Genomic DNA, 21,779 nt, shown 5'->3' on the forward strand with positions numbered 1-21,779 from the left:
CATTGTCTACAGGAATAGTGCCAGAAGACTGCCGGATAGCAAATGTTGTCCCCTTGCTCAAGAAGGGGAGTAGAGATAACCCTGGTAATTAAAGACTGGTGAGCCTTACTTCAGTTGTGGGTAAAATGTTGGAAAGGATTATAAGAGGTAGGATTTAAAATCATCTGGAAAGGAATCATTTGATTAGGGATAGTCAACACAGTTTTGTGAAGGGTAGGTCGTGCCTCACAAACCTTATTGAGTTCTTCAAGAAGGTGACCAAATAGGTGGATGAGGGTAAAGTGGTTATGCGGTATATATGGATTTCAGGAAAGCATTTGATAAGGTTCCCCATGGTAGGCTGTTGCAGAAAATACAGATGCATGGGATTGAGGGTAATTTAGCAGTTTGGATCAGAAATTAGCTAGCTATAAGAAGACAGAGGGTGGTGGTTGATGAGAAATGTTCAGCCTGGAATTCAGTTACTAGTGGTGTACCACAGGGATCTGTTTTGGGGCTATTATTGTTTATCATTTTTATAAATGACCTGGATGAGGGCATAGAAGGATGGGTTAATAAATTTGCGGATGACACTAAATTTGGTCGAGTTGTGGACAGCACAGAATGATATTGCAAGTTTCAGAGGGCCATAGATAAGCTACAATGCTGGGCTGTGAGGTGTCAAATTGAGTTTAATGTGGAAAAATGTGAGGTGATTCACTTTGGAAGGACTAACAGGAATACAGAGGGCTAATGGTAAGATTCTTGGTAGTGTGGATGAGCAGAGAAATCTCGGTGTCCATATGCATAGATCCCTAAAAGTTGCTACCCAGGTTGATAGGGTAGTCAAGAAGGCGTACACTGTGTTAGGTTTTATTGGTAGAGGGATTGATTTTCTGAGCCATGAGATCATGTTGCAGCTGTATAAAACTCTGGTGCTGCACTTGAAGTATTGTGGACATTCTGGTCGCCGTATTATAGGAAGAATATGGAAGCATTGGAAAGATTGTAGAGGAGATTTATCAGGATGTTGCCTAATAATGAGGGAAAGTCTTATGAGGAAAGGCTGAGAGATTTGAGGCTGTTTTCGTTAGAGAGAAGAAGGTTACAAGGTAACTTAATAGAGACATACAAGATGATCAGAGGATTAGACAGGGTGGACAGCGAGAGCCTTTTTCCTCAGATGGTGATGGCAAGCAGGAGGGGACATAGCTTTAAGTTGAGGGGTGATAGGCATAGGACAGATGTCAGAGGTAGGTTCTTTACTCAGAGAGTAGAAAGAGCATGAAATGCTCTGCCTGCAACAGTAGCAAATTCGCCAACTTCAGGGATATTTAAATGGTCATTGGATAAACATATGGATGATAATGGAAGAGTGTAGGTTAGATGGGCTTCAGATTGGTTTCATAGCTTGGCACAACATCGAGGGCTGAAGGGTCTCTACTGTGCTGTAATGTCCTATGGATATGCAGGTTTATGGATTAGCCATGATATGTATGGAGTTACAGGGATAGGGTGGGGTCTGGGTCTGGATGGGATGCTCTTTAGAGGGTCAGTGCAGACTCGATGGGCCAAATGGCCTCTTCTGCACTGTGGGAACTTTGATCTACGACTTGTGAATGTTTCTCCAAACATGGCAATTTTTTTTTGATAAAACAGTTTGTAAGGATTGGTTTTCAGACCTAAAAGCTTTTTATTGACTTGAGGAGCATTTACAACCTAGCAAGATAAATGATTGTGCCTCAAGGTTTCTGTAGACATTTCTAAACTATTTTATTAGCGCAGGGGAGGCACCCATAAATTAGAGAGACACTTTCAGTTTTGGGCAGTTATACAGAAGTTTTTTATATGTAAAGTTAGTTCTGAGAAAGGAAGAAGATAATTAGATTTGTTCACACTAGATTGCCTTAAGTAAGGAGTTAGTGGTAGTCCTAAATCAGAAGTGATTGAACAAAACCTGAAGAGGTTATTTGAAGCTGAGAATATTTAAAATGGGTTATAAAGCTCTCAGATTTTCCACATTAGGGTTTCAAGTCAATTTCAAGTCACTGAGATGTTATTAAAAGTGATTTTCTGCTGGGGGGGTTTTGGGATCTATGAAGTATTGCTTCTGAGATTAATGAGATTATCTCACCACATGCTTGTGTTTTAAGTAAATAATCTTCTTTATTCCATTTTATCTTTATTCCTTTTGCTTAATAAACTTCTGATTTATTGTTACAACAAGTCTGCAACATTGGTACTTCTGTTTCAGTGAGAGACCAAGCCACTAAAACCAAAACACAACAAAGCATGATTATTAAAGACAGATTTCAGTCTAGCATCTGAATTATTCAGTAATTACATCAGCTGGGATCAGAACAATCTAATTTGCTTTCTCATTTTCCTTTGAATTGACTCCTGAATACAATAGATTATGCTACAAATAAGATTCTGATCCAAGTGCCCATTCTTCAAGTGAACTTGGTTACGAAGTGACAAAAGCCATCTAACTGTGAAGGAGGCAGGGTGACAACTGCCACTGCAATCCATCAATCACAGATAGAACATAGGAAAATACAGCGCAGTACAGGCCCGTTGGCCCTCGATGTTGCGCTGATCCAAGCCCACCTAACCTACACTAGCCCACTATCCTCCATATGCCTATCCAATGCCTGTTTAAATGCCCATAAAGAGGGAGAGTCCACCACTGCTACTGGCAGGACATTCCATGAACTCACGACTCGCTGAGTAAAGAATCTACCCCTAACATCTGTCCTATACCTACCACCCCTTAATTTAAAGCTATGCCCCCTTGTAATAGCTGACTCCATACGTGGAAAAAGGTTCTCATGGTCAACCCTATCTAAACCCCTAATCATCTTGTACAACTCTATCAAGTCACCCCTAAACCTTCTCTCCTCCAATGAAAACAGCCCCAAGTGCCCCAAGTGCTACGAATACACTGAATATATTAATCTGTCCCGTCATAATTTCACCTCAATAGAGTCTGACTGAAATTACAATAGCCTCGAAAATTTAAGCTCACTCTTCAGCCAATGTTATTTCCTTCTTTCTCACTCCTCTCATGATAGCATTAACTCCTTATTTCTAGGAATATTTTGGTTCAATAAGTCCCTGGCATTTTCAGTAGCACAACTAAATGGCTGTTCCATATGTTGATCTTGGACAGTGCTTGTCACAAAGGTAACATAGAGAAGTCATGCAACTAAGCTTGGTCTTATCCAACATGCCACACACATCGTCAGAGCCTAGTGGAGAATTATCAGGCACAAGAAGCTGTAAAATGTTGTTTTCCTCCTTAACCCAGGAACAGTGATACCAGATGTAGCATCCCAGCTGTACCCTGCGAAAGATCAACCGATAGGACAGAACTAAGGACCTTCCTCTTTTGTGTAGCTCAGAAGAGGAAGGTACCGTTTAGTTCTCAATAGAACAGCATGCAACAGCTCATCACTTGAGCATTTAGTTCAGCCTATTAATCTGAAACAGCTGTCAAGGACAATTTTTTTCCCTAATAAAAAACACTGATATGACAGAGCCACCGTGTTACTCTAGGCACCTGTCGAGATTAATATATCAAAATAATTTCTGAATACAATCGAATATTCTTGTTCATATTTATCCTGCAACATTTCATAAATACTACTGCAACATTTAAAAGGATTTATGTGATAACCAATCTAAGCCAGCATTTCAATGAAGTAAAGCCCCTGCACTTGCAGTAAATTTGCCTGCTGAATCTGAATATGATGTGCCATATTGTTATAGAAATAAAAGTTACATATTTTAAATAAAAGATTATGGTCCTAATAGGGAATAAGAATAAACATGACAAATTAATTTCTACAAGCTTTTACATCGAAGCAGCTAAATATATTTGAAACACTACCAATTAGTGAAATTAAGATTGATAATTATCTTGTCCATAACATCTCATATTTGTTTTAGTTGTTTAATAATTTTAAATTTTTCTGACAAATTGCATTAGTTTAAGCTATTCATGGTCACCTATTGCTTGGCATGTAGATTCTCTGAATTTACAATTGGTAAACAAATAAATAATGGGAAGTCCATGACAATTTTTGTTTCTTGAATACATGTCTTAACATCACAATTGTTCATAGTGGAATATTTTTCATTTGCTCATACTTCATATTTAACACCTACATGTGAACCGACCAACAGATCATAGCCATGGTGTATTGGGGTCTCAAAATCATGGCACATATGGAACCTGCACAAGCGAGCCTCAACTAAGACTGTTATCTTATGGGTTAATCTGTGAAACAACGTTGCTGGAAAAGCACAGCAGGTCTTCTCCGAGAAGTAGGAGAATCGCGTTTTGGGGAGGAGCCCTGATGAAGGGCTCCGTCCTGAAACATTGATTTTCCTGCTCCTCGGATGCTGTCTGACCTGCTATGCTTTTCCAGCAAAACACTTTCAACTCTGATCTCCAGCATCTGCACTTTCTCCAAAGCTGTGAAACTGTTCATCTTCAAGTTTTAAAGAATATGACCAGTTATCAGTGACCAGAAACTGACCTAGTCATGTTCCACAGTTCTAAATGGACAAAATAAATACAACACCTTGAATAATTGACATTAATTCTGCGCAACAACTATTTAAATACTGAAACACCATTATCACAATATCAGGAAATATATATTACTGGAGTTTGGAAAATTATTGAAAGATACGGTAGCTCAGTGGTTAGCACTGCTGCCTCACAGCGCCAGGGACCCGGGTTTGATTCCAGCTTCGGGCGATTGACTGTGTGGAGTTTGCACGTTCTCCTGTGTCTGCGTGGGTTTCCTCCGGGTGCTCTGGTTTTCTCCCACAATCCAAAGATGTGCAGGTCAGGTAAACTGGCATGCTAAATTGCCCATAGTGTTAGGTGCATTAGTCAGGGGTAAATAAAGGGTAGCGGAATGGGTCTGGGAGGGGTGGTGTGGGCTTGTTGGGTGGAAGGGCCTGTTTCCATACTGTAGAGAATCTAATCTAATAATCGCAAAAATGGCAATTGAGCTATCCAACTAATCTCAACTCTTCCCAATTGTCCTGTTTTTTCCTCCTTTGTCTATCTGTCCACTTCTCTTCTCAATGCTACTGTCTGAATCTGCTCCACTGCCTTTTCAGGCAATGTGTTCTGAATCACAACACCATGCTGTATGAAAACATATTTCCTCATGTTGCCTCTGCTTCTTCTGCCAATCACTTTAAATCTGTATTATATGGGTACTGACCATCGTGCCACCGGAGACAATCTTTACTATTCACTCTATCAAAACCATTCAAGAATTTGAGTGCATCTTTCAAATCTCCTTGTAACTTTCTCTACTCTAGGGAAAATAACATCAGTGTCAACAGTCTTTCCATATAGCCATGTCCTTTGTCTGGACTACAGCTGAAATAAATCACTTCCTCGCTGAAAAGCTTGGACCTCATTCCCAAATGGCAGTCCCCAGAATTAAACACAATACTCTTTTCTACTACAGGTTTAACAAATTTTTAGCCAGACTTCCTTGCTTTTGTACCCCATATTTCTATTTATAAAGCCAAGGATCACTTATGCTTTAACAGTCTTCTCAACTTATTCTGACACCTTAAAATATTTTTGTACATATACTCTAGGTCTCTCTGTTTCAAAATACCACCATTAGAAATTAATTTCAACTGCCTCGCTTCATTCTTCCTACAAAATGTATCCCTTAAACTCTTCTTTGCATTGAATTTCAGACCATGAATTTGCCTATTTCACCATATTCTCCTGATGTCTGTTACTGCTGCATTGTTCATTACATTTTTGAGTCCTGTGTCATCTGCAAATTTTGGCATTATGTCCTGTAAACACTAATATATATATCAAAAAAAGAAGCCCTAATATTGACCATTGGCAAATGCAACTAGTTATACCTTCCACCAATCTGAAATAAAAATTGCTCACCACTACTTCTCTGCCTTTTGGCCCAAAGTTAATTTTCTGTTACTGCTGCCACTGTCCCCTTAAATCCAAGGACTTGAATATTGCTGAAAGGTTTATTTGATGGCTCTTCCTCACACAACACATCAAACCAACACTACTAATCTCATCAAGCCTCTGCATTACTTGGTCAAAATACTCAATCTACTTAGTCAAAACACATCTGTGCTAGTTGTCATGTGATAGCCCCATACTTTTTGAAACGTCAATTAATTTTATTCCCAATCATTGTCTCAAAGTTTCCCCAGCATGGTCTTTAGACTGACTGGCCTTACTTGGTTGATTCCAAGCCCTTTATTAAAATAGTTGTTCAAAACTTACAATCCATAGTAACACTTACAATGCTCTGGACCAAACTCTTATATATGGAGGATTAGACAATCACACCAGAGGCTCTATGATCACCAGGTTTACTTCCTTCATTATTTTTGGATACATGCCACCCAACAGGTAACTTTCTGGCTTTGAGAACTGCTAACCAAATAAGAAGTTTTTCTTTATCTATTTTTACCTTATCCAAAATTGCAATTTGATTCTGCTTTCACATTAAATGGTAGCACCCTCTTCTTTAGTGAAGATAGATGCAAAGTACTCAGGGAGTATCAAAATGCTGAGAAACACCGGTGCTAGCACATATCCTGCCCTACTCTATTAGTGACTGGGACTGAGTCAGAAGACTCCAGAGCGCATGTGAGCAGACCACCAAGGGGACTGCTGACCATGAGGATAACTCACTCAGGGCAGCAGAATTTCATCATCACCTCTCAGTGGACTGTGTCAAAGGCCATGGCCAGGTCAACAAATATGGTGTTGAGGTCCATATTCTGTTCTTGGCACTTCCCTTGGAGCTATTTAACAGCAGATACTCCATCAGTGATTTCTTAACCTTTTCTAAATATTTACAGACTCTCTGACGGCAAATCCTAGTTAAAATATTCCTCTAAGCAGTTCTGAAGGTCTCTGGAGGAAACTTTGCAGCACTGTAAAGGAATGAAATTCCTTATAATTGTCACAATCCTGAAAAGTTAATTTCCTTGTACAGATGGATAATTTTGGCATCTTTCTTTTCTTGCTCCCACACAGACTGAGAGTTCAGTGAGCCTCTTGACCAGGTAGTGACCTCCAGCTTGTTTTAAAAGTTCATGCACAGCTTGGCCAGCATTTATTGCCCATTCTAATTGCCCAGAGGGTAGTTAGGAGTCAACCACATTGCTGTGGGTCTGGAGTCACATGTAGTCACAGACCAGGTAACAATGGCACATTTCCTTCCCGCAAGGATGCTTCTTTTTTCTGACAATCAACAATGGTTTCATGGCCATCATGAGACTCTTAATTCCAGATTTTTATTGAATTCAAATTCTACCATCTGCTGTGGTGAGATTCAAACCTGAGACCCCAGAACACTACCTGGGTCTCCAGATTAACAGTCCAGTGATCATATGACTCGGCCATCACCTCCACTGTCAACTAGGATTGCACAGGAACTTTGCCATTAGCCAGGATGTCACATGGCAGGACAAACGATCAGACAGTGACATGCTTACCCAAGCTGGTATACCAAGCATTCATAACCATGTAGAAATAGTTAAACTTGAGTTGTGCAGGTCATGTAATCAGAATACCAAAAAAATCTTGAGTATTTCAGTCTGGCTTATGCTCTCACGATGGTGTAAACAAAACACAATGCATTCTGGAGATTTCACTTGATAGTTTTGATGTTTACTTCGAGTCTTGGGAAAAGCTCACCCAGGATCACTATGTCTGATGCAACCAAAATGGAAGTAATTGTTCAAAAGCAAGAACATGTCAAAAACAGAAAGAATATGAATGGAGAGGAAATCCTGAAGGTACAACTTATCCAAGATTGAAACATTATCTGCAGTATCCTACCTTCTTTGCAGCAAAACCTTCTGAAGACTATGAACTATAACAGTCAGCCACCAGAAGCCTACCCAACCCCCCAAATGCTGAACATGGTCATCTTCAGGATAAACAAGGCAAACTATTCTCAAAATTTCTCTTTACTCTTTTCTTTCCTTCTTAGATTTCCTCTGCATTTTCTACATTGAGTTGGTTCTCCACTCTAGTATGAATCCTACATTTGTCATAAGCCTCATTTCCTCTCCCACTTTAAACTCTATATGTTGTGTTTCAATTAACTGTAGCTTTGGTTGTCCTACTTTCCCCTCACAGCAATATATTGACTCTGTAGCCAAACCATCTCCTCTTTGAACATCTCCAATTGTTACAAAATCCGTGTAATGTGTTAACACAAGACGCTCATATTCCTAAAGAAATACAATCACTTTGAAGAAGACAAAGGCCTAGAAATTTCTTTTGGCTGTGCTTGGTGAATGTAGGAACATGGGAGTAGGCCATTCAGCCCCTTGGGCCTGTTCTGCCATTCAATGATATCATGGTTGATCTCTGGCCTAACTCTACATACCTGTCTTTAACCCATATCCTTAATATCCTTACTTAACAAAAATATATCCATTTCAGATTTAAAGTTAAGAACTGATGTGGCATCCACTGTTGTTTGTGAAAAAGAATTCTGAACATCGACCAGTAAAGAGACTCAAAGCCATTACATATGGTTTCAAACTTGCTTTATAAGCTGGGTTCCCTCACTTGACTTGCAACTGAAGTAGATGCTGCTTCCACATTACTGTGTTAACAGTTTAACCATTTCGTAATTTCACTCTTTCGACATCCAATTGAATCTTCAACTGAAGTCACCCAAAGAAACTCTGGAGAAGGACTGGGCCTCCAAGTGAAGATGGGGCTAACTAACCCTTAGGAATCTTGAATGGTGGAGCAATTCAAATGGTGCAGCAACAGCTTTTAATTATAAATGGAAGGAAGGGAAGAAAGGCTGGAATTCATAAAGCACTTTTCACAACCTCAAGACATTCCCAAAGCATTTTACATCCAATCAGGAACTTTGAACATGCGCCACTATTTAATGTTGAAATATGCCACCCTAAAGAAGACATTGCAAGGGGCTCTCAGGTACAATCAGACAAAACTAGACACCAAAGCTAAAGAATGTGATATTAAGAAGTATGACAAAAGTGTGGTAAACAGGTATATTTTAAGGAGCTTATTAAAGGTGGAGACAGTTTTTGAGAAGCAGATAAGGCGTGACAGAGAGATGTTGAGGGATTGATTCCCCTGAGCTGGGAGTCTAGAAAACAGCCACTCAATCTCAGAGTATGGTAAATCATTTAAAACTGAGCAAGAGCATGTCAAAATCAGAAAGAATATGAATGGAGAGGAAATCCTCAAGGTACAACTTATCCAAGATTGAAGCATTACCTGTTTCTTTCAAAAAATGCAACACAATTAAATTTATAACATGATAGCTATTTGCAGATCATTGAAATATAAACATGAAAAATATACAGGAATGCAGAGTAGGTACAGGCTTCAGGCTAGAGCAACAAACTCACCTTCCTTTCTTTTAAGAGACGCTTATAGCCATTCAGACCAAGCGATAGCAGCGTGATAAGAACATCTGTTGAGGGCGATGCCGAGGCTCGGCCTAAAAATATAAATGGGAAACAATTTCAATTCTTAACTATTTTTAAATGCTATGAGTGAAAATACAGGTCTAACAATGTTTCAGTCATGACTATAAGCCACATATATCAGAAAGATTCCATTTTCAATTCCTGTATTGGGAAGTGTAAGCGAACCCAAGTCAACAATTATGCTATAAATGGTTACAACATCCCTCTGCTGGAGATTAAAGAACTGCCAGTTATGGTCATTGTGCAATGGATACTACTAAATAGTGACAAGATGGAACTTGACCACAATACGCTCACAGTCAACCAACCTCATCCACTCACACACACTGGCCTTGCATGACATAGGGAACAGAAAGGAGGTGGGTAGGGGGGAGATAGTGTTGGTGGTGGCAGCAGGGTTACCAGGCTACTCAATCTTGCTCATTCATTACTTTACCTTCAGAACAGAATATAGGAGGGAAAATTTAAGTAGTATGTTGGTCAGACAAGCACTTTTCAAAGCATTGTATTCAAGATATAAATTCAAGGAAACAGCGAGATTGAAAACTATCCAACAAATCAGAGCTGTTGCATATTTGGTGTTCTCTAAGTGAAACAGTGTGGATTGAGCCTGCTCAGCATGAAGGTTAGATTTCAAGAAAGGAAGCTGCAAATGTGACAAACTATGCTTCCTGATTTCTTAGAAAATATTGCAAATATTAAACAGTATTTTAACTTAAACAGATATTTCTTGTACTTTTTTGTTTATTCACACGATGTCAGGCAATGACCATCTCTAACAAGAGAGAGTCTAACCATCTACTCTTGCTATTCAATGGCATCACTATTGTTGAATGCTGCACTTGCAACATTTTGGGGTTTTCACTGATCAGAAATTGAACTGGACTAGATAGAACAAGAGCAGGTCAGAGGCTGTGAAATTTCTTTTGAGTAACTCACCTCTTGATTCCCCAAAGCATATTCACTTCGGATGGCACAGTGGTTCAGTGGTTAGCACAGCTACCTCACAGCACCAGGGACCCGGGTTCGATTCCAGCCTCGGGCGACTGTCTGTATGGAGTTTGTACATTCTCCCCAATTCTGTGTGAGTTTCCTCCCACAGTCAAAAAATATGCAGATTAGGTGATTGGTCATGCTAAATTGCCCTTAGTGTTCAGGGATGTGTAAGATAGGTGTGCTAGCCTGGGGAAATGTAGAGTAATAGGGTAGGGGAATGGGTCTGGGTGGGATACTCTCCGGAGAGTCTGTGTGGACTTGCTGAGCTGAAAGGCCTGTTTCCACACTGCAGGAATTCTAATTCTAATTTACTATCTAAGTGCAAAGGTCAAGCGAAATATGAATTGGGATTTCTAGCCACCTAATATTTTATGGTTTATCATATTGAACAAAACTATCAAATGTATGCCTGAGAAAGCATTAAAATAACATTACATTTTTGGTTTGTAATTTTAAAAATAATTTGAACAGTTTTAAACTGATTATTGCTTCATACATATTGACAGCACAAAATTACTCTTTCACCAATGCAAAATAACTTAATTTTATTCCGGAGTAAATGCTATTCCTTCTGAGCTTAGACTAAGATGAATGCTGCATCTAACACAGGCAATGAAGTCCAATTCAGAATTTTGAACCAAGATTTTCCAAGAGACTAAACAAAAATGAAACCTAAATTCAAAGCAAATCTGATTATTATATCTGAAATGCACTTTATTAACTCAGAGTATCTGATAATGAATTACCTGGGTACATTTTGCTGATTTCATTTATGAAGACATCATCAAAACCTGCTACTATAGCACCACCAACTGGAACCATGAAATTTTTGTCCAAGCTCTGCACAAAAGCATCAATGCGGCCAATTCGTGCTCCCTAATTAAAATATGAAAACAGTCAAGGCAAAAATAAAACTATATACAAAACAAATACTCATCTGAAAATTATGCTATTTCAAAGTTAAGTGTATCTATCAATACTCTGAGACACCCCTGCTTCTCAAAGACTACACAAAGAATGACTTTTAATAGTTTTTGTTTCAGTCATGTTTCAACTTGCATCGACGTCAAAAGCACCAGCCAAGAGAACAGTAAAGACCAACTACTGACCCCATATATTTGAGACAGTTAAATTAAGAATCATGGCTTTATTTAAGGAATGTTAATTCAGCACCCATAGTTTTGTGCTCAGTTATGTCCTCCAAAGCCTGTTGTGCCATCTAAAGAAACAATTCACAGAAAGAATCAGGAAAAAAAAACCCTCAACAAACGAAGAACTTCTGAAGTGCAGTCACTTTTGCAATGTAAGAAACTTGGCAAGGATATTCCCAATTTTTGAATTAATTTCTTGTTAGGAAGTGTTAAAAATGACTAAGAATGGTCTGGATTAGGACTTCTTTAGGATACCAGCTATGGTTCAACTGATACTGAGTTAAAAGGTACAGATTCCACTTCAGAACTTGAACACAAAATCTAGGCTGATATTTTCTTTATGTGGTTAGTTTGAGTTGACTGTGCATTTACGAATACACATTGGGACCCCTCTTTGGATGAGCCCACTCATGAAATGAGCTTTTGTTTTTCTGTACAAGTTGTTCATGTGCTTTTGATCAGCATTCTTGCTCATTTCAGGCAAATTGTGGACAAATTCATTGCTGAGGACTAAGACTGCCTCCCCTGACAGGCAATTGCTTCGTTCTCATGGAACTGCCATATATTTTAACACAACTCACAGAAAAACATATTTGCCTACTGTGCCACCAAATTCCCCCAAGTACTTTATATTTTGTTGTAATACTTCAAAGGAAATAACTGGACAACTAAAGCAACATTTTTTTTAAAGCCTGGATATACATCTAAGTTCTGAGGGAGTGCTGATTAGTCAGAGATGCCACCTTACTGATGAGACATTAAAGCAAAGCCCTGTCTGTACTCTCAGGTGCATGCAAAAATTCCAGACAACTATTTTGAAGACAACCAGGGGAGCTATCTCTGTATCCTGGCCAATAGTTACTACTCACTCAACGTCATAGAAGCAGATCATGTGGTTATCATTACAATACTGTAAATTAGCTGTGTGTTTCCCACATGACACCACATTTTAAAACTACTTCACTGTCTCTAACTTGTTGCGGGACATCAGTGGTTGAGGAGAAGGTCCGAGATTTTGCTGGTTATTCTTGATTTTTGAGATTTTCAGCTTATTATGGCTACAAGCTCATGTCCAACATTTTGACTGTTTAATAATTTCATGAGGGTGTTGTTCAGAACAAATGGGCCCGTGGTAGTTATGCTGAAGCAAGAAATACAGATTATAGAAATCATTGGTCTGCTACACATGTAACAATTACTAAGTTCAGAAAAGTTACTAAGTTCAGTTAAAACTGTTTGGTGACATGGTCAATCCTCCAGCTGAGCTTCTAAGCTTGCAAACTAGTTCAACCCAAACACCCATAGAATAACAACTGTCATTTTAACGAAATTGAAAGAATTACGTGGTAGAAATGTAATACCCCTTCTGGGAAGAAAGTTCTTCAGTGTAAAATTAGAAATAAACAACAAGTATTTTCTACTTATAATTGCTTTGTTGCCAGTATTGACAACTGTAAAGAAGGGAAATGCATGTTAGAATTGTGGCAGTTTTTACACTCGCATCAACAGACAGCAGAAAACAGTCCAAAATATTTTAAATATATGGACCAAGTTAATGACATTGCATTTCCTCATTTCTTAATAGTTTTGCAACAATGGTCTTGCTTCATACCTGTTGAATAAGGTGCATACACTTGGACAACTGTACTCCATAAGCATTATTGACTATGTGAGGGATATCATATTTTGCACAAATCTGAGCCAGTTCTTCCAGTCTGCAAAAAAATACAATCACACCACTGGACTGAAGCCAACAAAAAACAGCATAATACCGGTTTCACAAGAATAATCAACACAAACAGGTCAATCAACCCAAACAATCAGCCCCACTCAATCTCTTTCTATATTTAACTCCATCAGCATAACTCTCATATACCTATCTAGCCTCATTTAAACTAACATTTTTGCCTGATCAACTTTCTTGTGTTTGTGAGTTCCACATTCTCATTAGTCACTGGATAAGTAAGTTTCTTCTGATTTCCCTGATTATTCTTGGTGAATATCTTATATTTTTGGGTGCTTGCTTTGCACACCTAGATTACTATGAACTAGTCACATACTGTAAATGTCAATGGCATCCTTCAGTGATATTCTGGTAATTAATTAACAATTTTGAAACAGCACACAGATACGTGATCCCTCTCAATATTTATTGTCTACTCAAAAATGATGGAATCCTCATATTACGTGGAAAATAGTTTAAAACTGGTTGCATCAGTTCACTCAACATTTGTCCATTGCATGTGTGCAAAGCCAGTTGTAGATAAATTAGGGCATAAAAGGACACCACTCTGTGTTTTGGGAAGCCCATTTATGTGTGGATACAATGAAGCTTAAGGATGAAACTTTCCTTTTATTCATTCAGGGGATGAGGGCCTCGCTGGCCATGCAGCATTTATTGTCCATCCCTAATTTCCTATAGGGCAGTTAAGAGGCGACCACATAACTGTGGGCCTGGAGTCACATGTCAGCCAGATCAGATAAGGATGGCAGTTTCCTTTTCTAAAGGACATTAGTGAACCAGATGGGTCTGACAATTGGCAATAGATTCATGGTCATCATTAGATTCTTAATTCCAGATATTTACTGAATACAAATTCCACCATCCACCATGGTGGGATTCGAACCCAGGTCCCTAGAACATTATCGGAGTCTCTAGATTAACAGTCCAGCAATAATACCCATCGGCCATCGCTCGCTCGCCTCCCCACTCCCGCTCGCCTCCCCACTCCCACTCCCCCCCCCCCTCCCCACCATGTCAAATCCTATATATCAACAAGAAGGATACCACCCTTATGCAGGTCCAACAGGCACCTCTTCAACTTAACCATGACAGTGTCAGAGTGGTTATGTGTGGTGCAGATGATACAGATATAAAGCAAAGCACAACACAAATTTTGTTGATGTAGACACGTCTGTCAAGTGGAGATGTCTGGTCTTGACTGCACAACATTCAGCGCCTTTCATGACTCCTCAGATACTAAAACAGTCCATGACCAAATTATGCAGAAAGACCTGGACAACATCCAGGATTGGGCTGACAAATGGCAACGAGCATTTGTGCCACAAAAGTGCCAGACAACGTCCATCTCCAACAACAGAATTCAACCGTCACCCCTTCATATTAAATGGTATTAGTATCACTGAACAACAACCTGGGAGTTATGACTGACCAGAGTGGAACTGAACTAGCAACATAAATATAATGGCCACAAAAGCAGGTCAAAGGGTGGGAATCCTGCAGACAGTAACTCATCTCCCGATTCCCAAAAGCCTGTCCACCAACTACAAGGCAAAAGTGAGGAGTTTGATGGAATAGTCCCCATTTGCCTGGATGAGTGCACTCCTACAACGCTGAAGAAGCTTGACGCCATCCAGAATATAGCAGCTCACATGCTTGGCACCATAATTACATACATTCAGTCCTTCCACTATCAACATATAGTTGCAGTTGTATACCTTGTACAAGATGCAGTACTGTACAGAAATCACCAAGGCTCCTGAGATAGCACCTCATTAACCAAGATTCAAAGACTGAGCAGTGGTCACTCTTCGTGATACTAACATAGATGCATCTGCAGTAGGCAGGTTGTGAGGCTGGAGTCAATTATGTTTTTCTTCTTGTTGGTCCCTCACCACCTGCTGCAGACCCACACTGACAGCTGTATCCTTTAGGATTCACCCAGCTCTGTCGATAGTGCTGCTGCAGATCCACACTTGGTGGTGAACATTGAAGTCCCACAACTGCCACCATCAGTGGTTTCTCCAAGTGGTGTCCAACATTTGAGGAGAACGGATTCTTTAGCCAAGATGCTACATGTTAAACAGCTGGAGATTTCCTTGACCACATTTGACCTGATGTTGTACAAATTCATGGATTCATTTCAGAGTCAATGTTGAGGGCTCACATTGCAACTCTCTCCTGACCGCATACTACAGTGCTGCCATTTCTGCTAGGTCTGTCCTGCTGGTCGGACAGGACATAACCAGAGATGGTAATGGTGATGTTTGGCACATTTCCTGTAAGGTGTGATTCTGTGAGTGTGACTATGCCAGGTTATTGCTTGATGAGTCTGAAACAGCTCACTCAGTTTTGGTACTAGCCCAGTGGCTCAGCGTGCCATTTTTGTTTCTGGTGCCAGATCAATGCTAGTCAGTATGGATCATTTCACTCCTTTTTTGACGACTTTTTAGCAGTTTGATGCAACTGGAATGCTTGCTGGAACATTTCAGAGGACAGGTAACAGTCAACCACATTGCTGTAGGCCTGAGTCACATGTAGGCCAAACCAGGTAAAGACTGCAGTTTTCCTTCCCCAAAGCAATTAATGAATCAGATTGGCTCTGGATATTGCAATTTAAACCATACAACTGCAATTTCACACTTCTTATTAGATAATTAATTCCCGATATTTTAAAATGCAAATGCCACCATCATCTGTAGTAGGATTTGAACCCAGGACCCAAGAACACTATCTATGTCTATGGATTGCCAGTCCAGTGACACTACCAGTCAGCCATTTTCTGTCTTTCAGCATATTGAGTTCAATATCAAGATGAAACTCATCATGACCTCTTGTGGAAACTGTTCATAAATGAGTTCATTGATCAGCCTGAGCTAGATAGTGAAGAGAGTTGGTGCACTCACACAACCTTGCTTGATATGCGTTTGGTTACAAAAGGGCTCAGTTTCTATTCTATTACAAAAGACACTTGCTGCCACGCTGTTGTGAAGGTGATGCAGGGCAGTAACAAATATTGGTGGATATCCAAATCTCTGGAGGACTTTCCAATCGGCTTGGCAATTTATGGAATCAATAGCTTTCGACACATTCATAAAGGCCATGTAAAGTACTCAGCATTGGTCCAGACATTTTTCTTTTCACTACTCCCTACTTTCAGCTACCAGAACGATATGTGAGACAGGATCTGCCTCTATTACTTTTCCCATATATTAAATAGACTCCAACTGCGCAAGTTCTTGAAGCAAGATTAGAGAAGAGTCCTGCCCAAAACAGTGACTCTCTTGTTCCTTGGATGCTGCCTGACCTGCTGTGCTTTTTCCAGTGCCACACTTTACCAACTTTGGCTCTCCAGCATTTGCAGTCCTCACTTTCTCCTACTTGAAGCAAGTTTGCAGACTGATCACTACTGGACTGAAACACATGGAACCTCCCCAGAGTGGAGAGAAAGGAGAAAATAAAGACAGCTAACGCAATGTCACTCAACATCCCTCTTTCACATCACAAACACAATGTTTTATCAGTGTATGTATGCAGCTTGCATATAACAGTAATTTTTAAAAAATTAAAGGACCACCAGACCTTAATAAGTCAGCTTGCTTCATCGAGCAGCATGGCATAAATTGATTTTTTTATATATAAAAAGCATAGTATAACTAACAAATCAGAAACATGCAGAGAGAATACTTACCTGTCAGGAGCCCTTGGGGCAAAACAGGAGGTAGTGGAATGAACACAAAGGATATTTTCTGCTCCAAGCTGTTGGATTTTGCTCTCAACAGACTGCAGATCTGTGCGCAATTCATCGCCCTCAAGCAGATTCTCAATCACCACAGGTTCAAAACCTGATCCAAAAATAAATGCAAGTGTGGAAATGAATCGGTTCAAATATAAGGCACAAAGGTACATTTTACATCCCAAGTTGACTCATGATCTTACAAAACTTCAGCTTCTCAGTTAACAATATATTGCAAATGAACATATGTCTATGAGCTAATTTTTAAAAAAAGTACACAAAATCATTTTATCACAAAATAAAAAAAAAGACATTCGAACTGCATTATAAACTGAAACAGCAGCCTTGGGGAAATGATCAATCATACTTCCTCATTTTAATGCTGTGTCACAGAATAGGTTTATTATTTCACAAGGGATTGCAGAACGAGGCACAGACATCAGTCCAGCTAATTTGAAGCTGTCTCACTTTTCTGGATAAGACCGGAAGCATCTAGAATTAGGCCAAATGATATTTGTGCTCAATTCTCTAATCTACCATCTGGGCTCCAGGCTCCATTCTGTAACTGGTCCAACAAAGGTAATAGCTGATGTTTCCTCAATCTCTTAGTATCACACCCAGTGATGCATCATCTATAATCAGTTATACAAAACAGAAAGTCAGTTTGATTTCTGATTTATGTTGACTTAGGTACTGTTCGCTCCAGAGAGCTAGTCATTGAGTATATTCAAGATCGAAATCAGTAGATTTCCAGGTAATAAAGATTCCAAGGGGTATAGGAATAGTGCAGGAAAATGTTGTTGAGGTAGATCAGGCATGATCTAGCTGAATGACACCTAGTGCCATGGTTCCAGGAGCTGTTTGGCCTAGTCCCACTTCTATTGCTTTATTTTCCACAAATATAAAAAAAGAACAAGAAAAAAACTGAACCAGCAAAATAAAACACAAAATATAAGCAAAGGTTATAATCTAGAATAGTTGAAACCAATGTTAAATGCAGATGGCTGCCAAGTGCCACATCGAAGGTGAGCTGCTTTCCCTCTCAATCAGCCTCGGATTCAAGGACAGAGATTTAATCAGCAATTAGGGACTGGAGTTTGTGAAGGAGTCCAAAGGCCTTGGCTTTGACGTTCCCCAATATTTAGTTGTAAGAGATTTCTGTCTATTCAGTTCTGAAGATTGGCAAACATTGTGATAAATGGAGGTCAAGAAATGCGGTGGTGAGATCCAGTTGGATGTTATCAGTGTACATATGGAATATGATGTTTCATTTAAATTTACCATGTTGAAGCATCACAACCCTGAATTCATTTGCAGTGCAAAGAAGGAGACTCAGGATCCCTATTTAAATGTGGTGAGTATAACAAAGGAAGGAGATGAAGAGACTCCACTAACGACTTTGAGTCACTGTTGCTGAAAGTTTAGCAGCATCATGATGACATCCTCTGAATATTCTCCAAGAAACAGGAATGCTTTCCCAGGTTAGGAGAAAGAAAGAAGAAACATCAGGGAGGATATTAAATATGACGTGTGCTACAATGGAAAGGTGTGCAATCTCAACAAAGGTACTGAGGTGAAGCAGTATAGTATGAGAATATAAATAATAGTAGAGCTAGAGAACAGACAGTCAAAACAGGAAAACAGTGACCATAGGAAAGTGCATATTCTGTTATTATATGATATTATAAATTTTAATCTTGTACCTGCAGTGATCATGGATTTGAAGCATGATTTTTGATCAATCCTTGGCCATATGATAAACTTTGCTTTGGGTCTCCTGTGGCGCAGTGCAAGGAAGCAGAGAGTCAGGCTCATTCCTGTTGCCATTGGAACAACAAAACAGCTAGAAACAGTTCGAACACCTAGTAATAAAAGAGAATCATCGTCAGCATCTTCTAGAGTGTATATTATCAAACAATATCCACATAGTGATGGCCATGAAGAATGGGATTTATTAACGTAATGCACTTGCATTGCAATTTCCTCTCAAAATGTTACATTTATCCCTGTACAGAAGGGTATATAAAAGACTGGGAGAAAGTGAGGACTGCAGCTGCTGGAGATCAGAGTCGAGACTGTGTGGTGCTGGAAAAGCACAACAGGTCATGCAGCATCCGAGGAGCAGGAGAATCGACGTTCTGGGCAGGAGCCTTTCATCAGGAATGAAATGGGAGCCTCAGGGATGGAGAGATAAAAGGGAGGGGGGGTGAGGCTGGAGAGAAAGTAGCTGAGAGTACAATAGGTGGATGGAAGTGGGGGTAAAGGTGCTAGGTCGGAGGGGAGGGTGGTGCGGATGGGTGGGAAGGAAGATTGACAGGTGGGACAGGTCATGGGGATGATGCTGGACTAGAAAGTTGGAACTGGGGTAAGGTGGGGAGAGGGGAAATGAGGAAACTGGTGAAGTCTACATTGAGGCCCTGGGATTGAAGGGTACCGAGGCAGAAGATGAGGCATTTTCCCTCCAGGCATCGGGTGGTGAGAGAGTGGCGATGGAAGAGGCCCAGGACCTGCATGTCCTCGGCAGAGTGGGAGGGGGAGTTGAAATGTTTGGCCATGGGGCGGTGGGGTTGGTTGGTGCGGGTGTCATTGAGATGTTCCCTAAAGCGAGAAGGCATCCAGTTTCTCCAATGTAGAGGAGACTGCATCGGGAGCAAAGGATAAAATAAATGACATATGTGAAAGTGCAGGTGACATTTTGATGGATGTGGAAGGCTCCTTTAGGGTCTTGGATGGAGGTTGGTGGAGGGGGGGGGAGGTGGTGAGGTGTAGGTGCAGATTTTGCAATTTCTGCGGTGGCAAGGGAAGGTGCCAGGAGGGGAAGGTGGGTCGTTAGGGAATGTGGACCTGACCAGTCGCGGAGGAAACGGTCTTTGCAGAAAGCAGATAGGGGTGGGTAGGGAAATATATCCCTGGTGGTGGGGTCCATTTGTAGGTGGCAAAAATGTCGGGGGAAGATGCGGTTTATACAGAAGTTGGTGGGGTGGAAGGTGTGGACCAGGGGGGTTCTGTCCTTGTTGCAGTTAGAAGGATGGGGTTCGAGGGCGGAGGTACGGGAGGTGGATGAGATGCGTTGGAGGTCAGCGTCAACCACATGGGAGGGGAAATTTTGGTCTTTAAAGAAGGAGGCCATCTGGTGTGTTCTATGGTGGAACTGGTCCTCCTGGAAACAGATGCAGCGGAGGTGGAGGAACTGGGAATACGGGATAGCATTTTTGCAGGAGGTAGGGTGGGAGGAGATGTAATCCAGGTAGCTATGTGAGTCAGTGGGGTTGTAAAAAATGCCAGTTTTGAGTCTGTCAGCATTGATGGAGAAGCAGAGGACCAGGAAGGGGATGGTGGTGTCAGAGATGGTCCAGGTGAATTTAAGGTCGGGGTGGAATGTGGTGAAGTTGATGAACTGTTCAACTTCCTCATGGGAGCACCTCCATCCGCAATGACCAGGGCCTCCAAGCCCTCCATTTCTTCCTCTCCCGACGTCCCCACCAGTACCCCTCCACTGACACTCTTATTCGTTTGGCTGAACTGGTTCTCACCCTCAACAATTTCTCCTTTGAATCCTCCCACTTCCTCCAGACGAAAGGGCTAGCCATGGGCCGCAGCTTTGCCTGTTTCTTTGTCGGCTACATGGAACAGTCCGTCTTACGTAGTTACATCGGCACCATTCTTCACCTTTTTCTCCGCTACATTGATGACTGCATCGGCGCCACCTCGTGCTCCCACTAGGAGGTCGAACAGTTCATCAACTTCACCAACACATTCCACCTTGACCTTAAATTCACCTCGACCATCTCTGACACCTCCCTCCCCTTCCTGGACCTCTCCATCTCAATCAACGATGACCGACTCAACCCGGACATTTTTTGCAAACCCACCGACTCCCACCCTACCTCCTGCAAAAATGCTATCCCATATTCCCAGTTCCTCCGCCTCTGCTGCATCTGTTCCCAGGAGGATCAGGACATCATCTTCAATGGCCATGACCCTGTTACAGCCTCAGCCACCTCATGGCCTAAGGTGGTGCAACGTGTCGGCCCCTGCTGGTCAGTCTTTGCTCCCTCTCATATTACAATAATGGGAAACATGGATTGTTGACATTCAATCTTCATTGGCCGACTTTTAATATCTGAGACCTTCATAGACAGAGGAGATTTTTAAAAAGGACAACTACTGTTGTAAAATAGCTATTGTGATCACCTGACCAGAGTTAAGGCAAGCTTTGCAAAACCAGTGGGTGATTTATAAAATCGAAACCAAAAAGAACTGCTGATGCTGTAAATCAGAAACAAAAACAGAAGTTGCTGGAAAAGCTCAGCAGGTCTGGCAGCATCTTTATAAATTGGTAATGTACAAAACCTGGGTGCACTGAAATGACCACTCATCCAAGGAAAGAAACTGGGCAACTAAGTCAATATCAAGAAATTCACATCCAGTTAAATCATATTTGCATGATAAGTTTACATATAAGGAGATGATGGTGCAGAGTATCCTCCACAGACAGTCAGCTAAGGCTGGAATTAAACCCAAGTCCCTGGCTTGTGAGGCAGCAGAGCTCACCACTGCACCACCAAAGACCCAAAGATATTTGTTTTAAACTGTGTAGCCTAATCGTCTGTTCATACCAGACATTTCCTCCTTTTCTTAAGCTACTTCATTGCATTTG

The 21,779-nt window shown here is 40.7% G+C and overlaps 1 protein-coding gene across 7 annotated transcripts in view; it reads right to left on the reverse strand.

Moving 5' to 3' along the window:
- sepsecs (Sep (O-phosphoserine) tRNA:Sec (selenocysteine) tRNA synthase) overlaps positions 1-21,779 on the reverse strand; it is a 67,084-nt gene that overhangs the window by 19,055 nt on the left and 26,250 nt on the right. For all 7 annotated transcript variants that reach the window (XM_072564339.1, XM_072564027.1, XM_072564191.1 and 4 more), the window contains exons 5-9: positions 18,823-18,981; positions 17,075-17,228; positions 13,255-13,357; positions 11,238-11,367; positions 9,415-9,506 (exon numbers count right to left, since the gene is read on the reverse strand). In XM_072564339.1, coding sequence (XP_072420440.1) covers positions 9,415-9,506; positions 11,238-11,367; positions 13,255-13,357; positions 17,075-17,228; positions 18,823-18,981 — 638 coding nt within the window. The remainder of the gene's footprint in view (positions 1-9,414; positions 9,507-11,237; positions 11,368-13,254; positions 13,358-17,074; positions 17,229-18,822; positions 18,982-21,779) is intronic.

This window comes from Chiloscyllium punctatum, chromosome 1 (genome assembly GCF_047496795.1).
Source record: "Chiloscyllium punctatum isolate Juve2018m chromosome 1, sChiPun1.3, whole genome shotgun sequence".
NCBI lineage: Eukaryota > Metazoa > Chordata > Chondrichthyes > Orectolobiformes > Hemiscylliidae > Chiloscyllium > Chiloscyllium punctatum.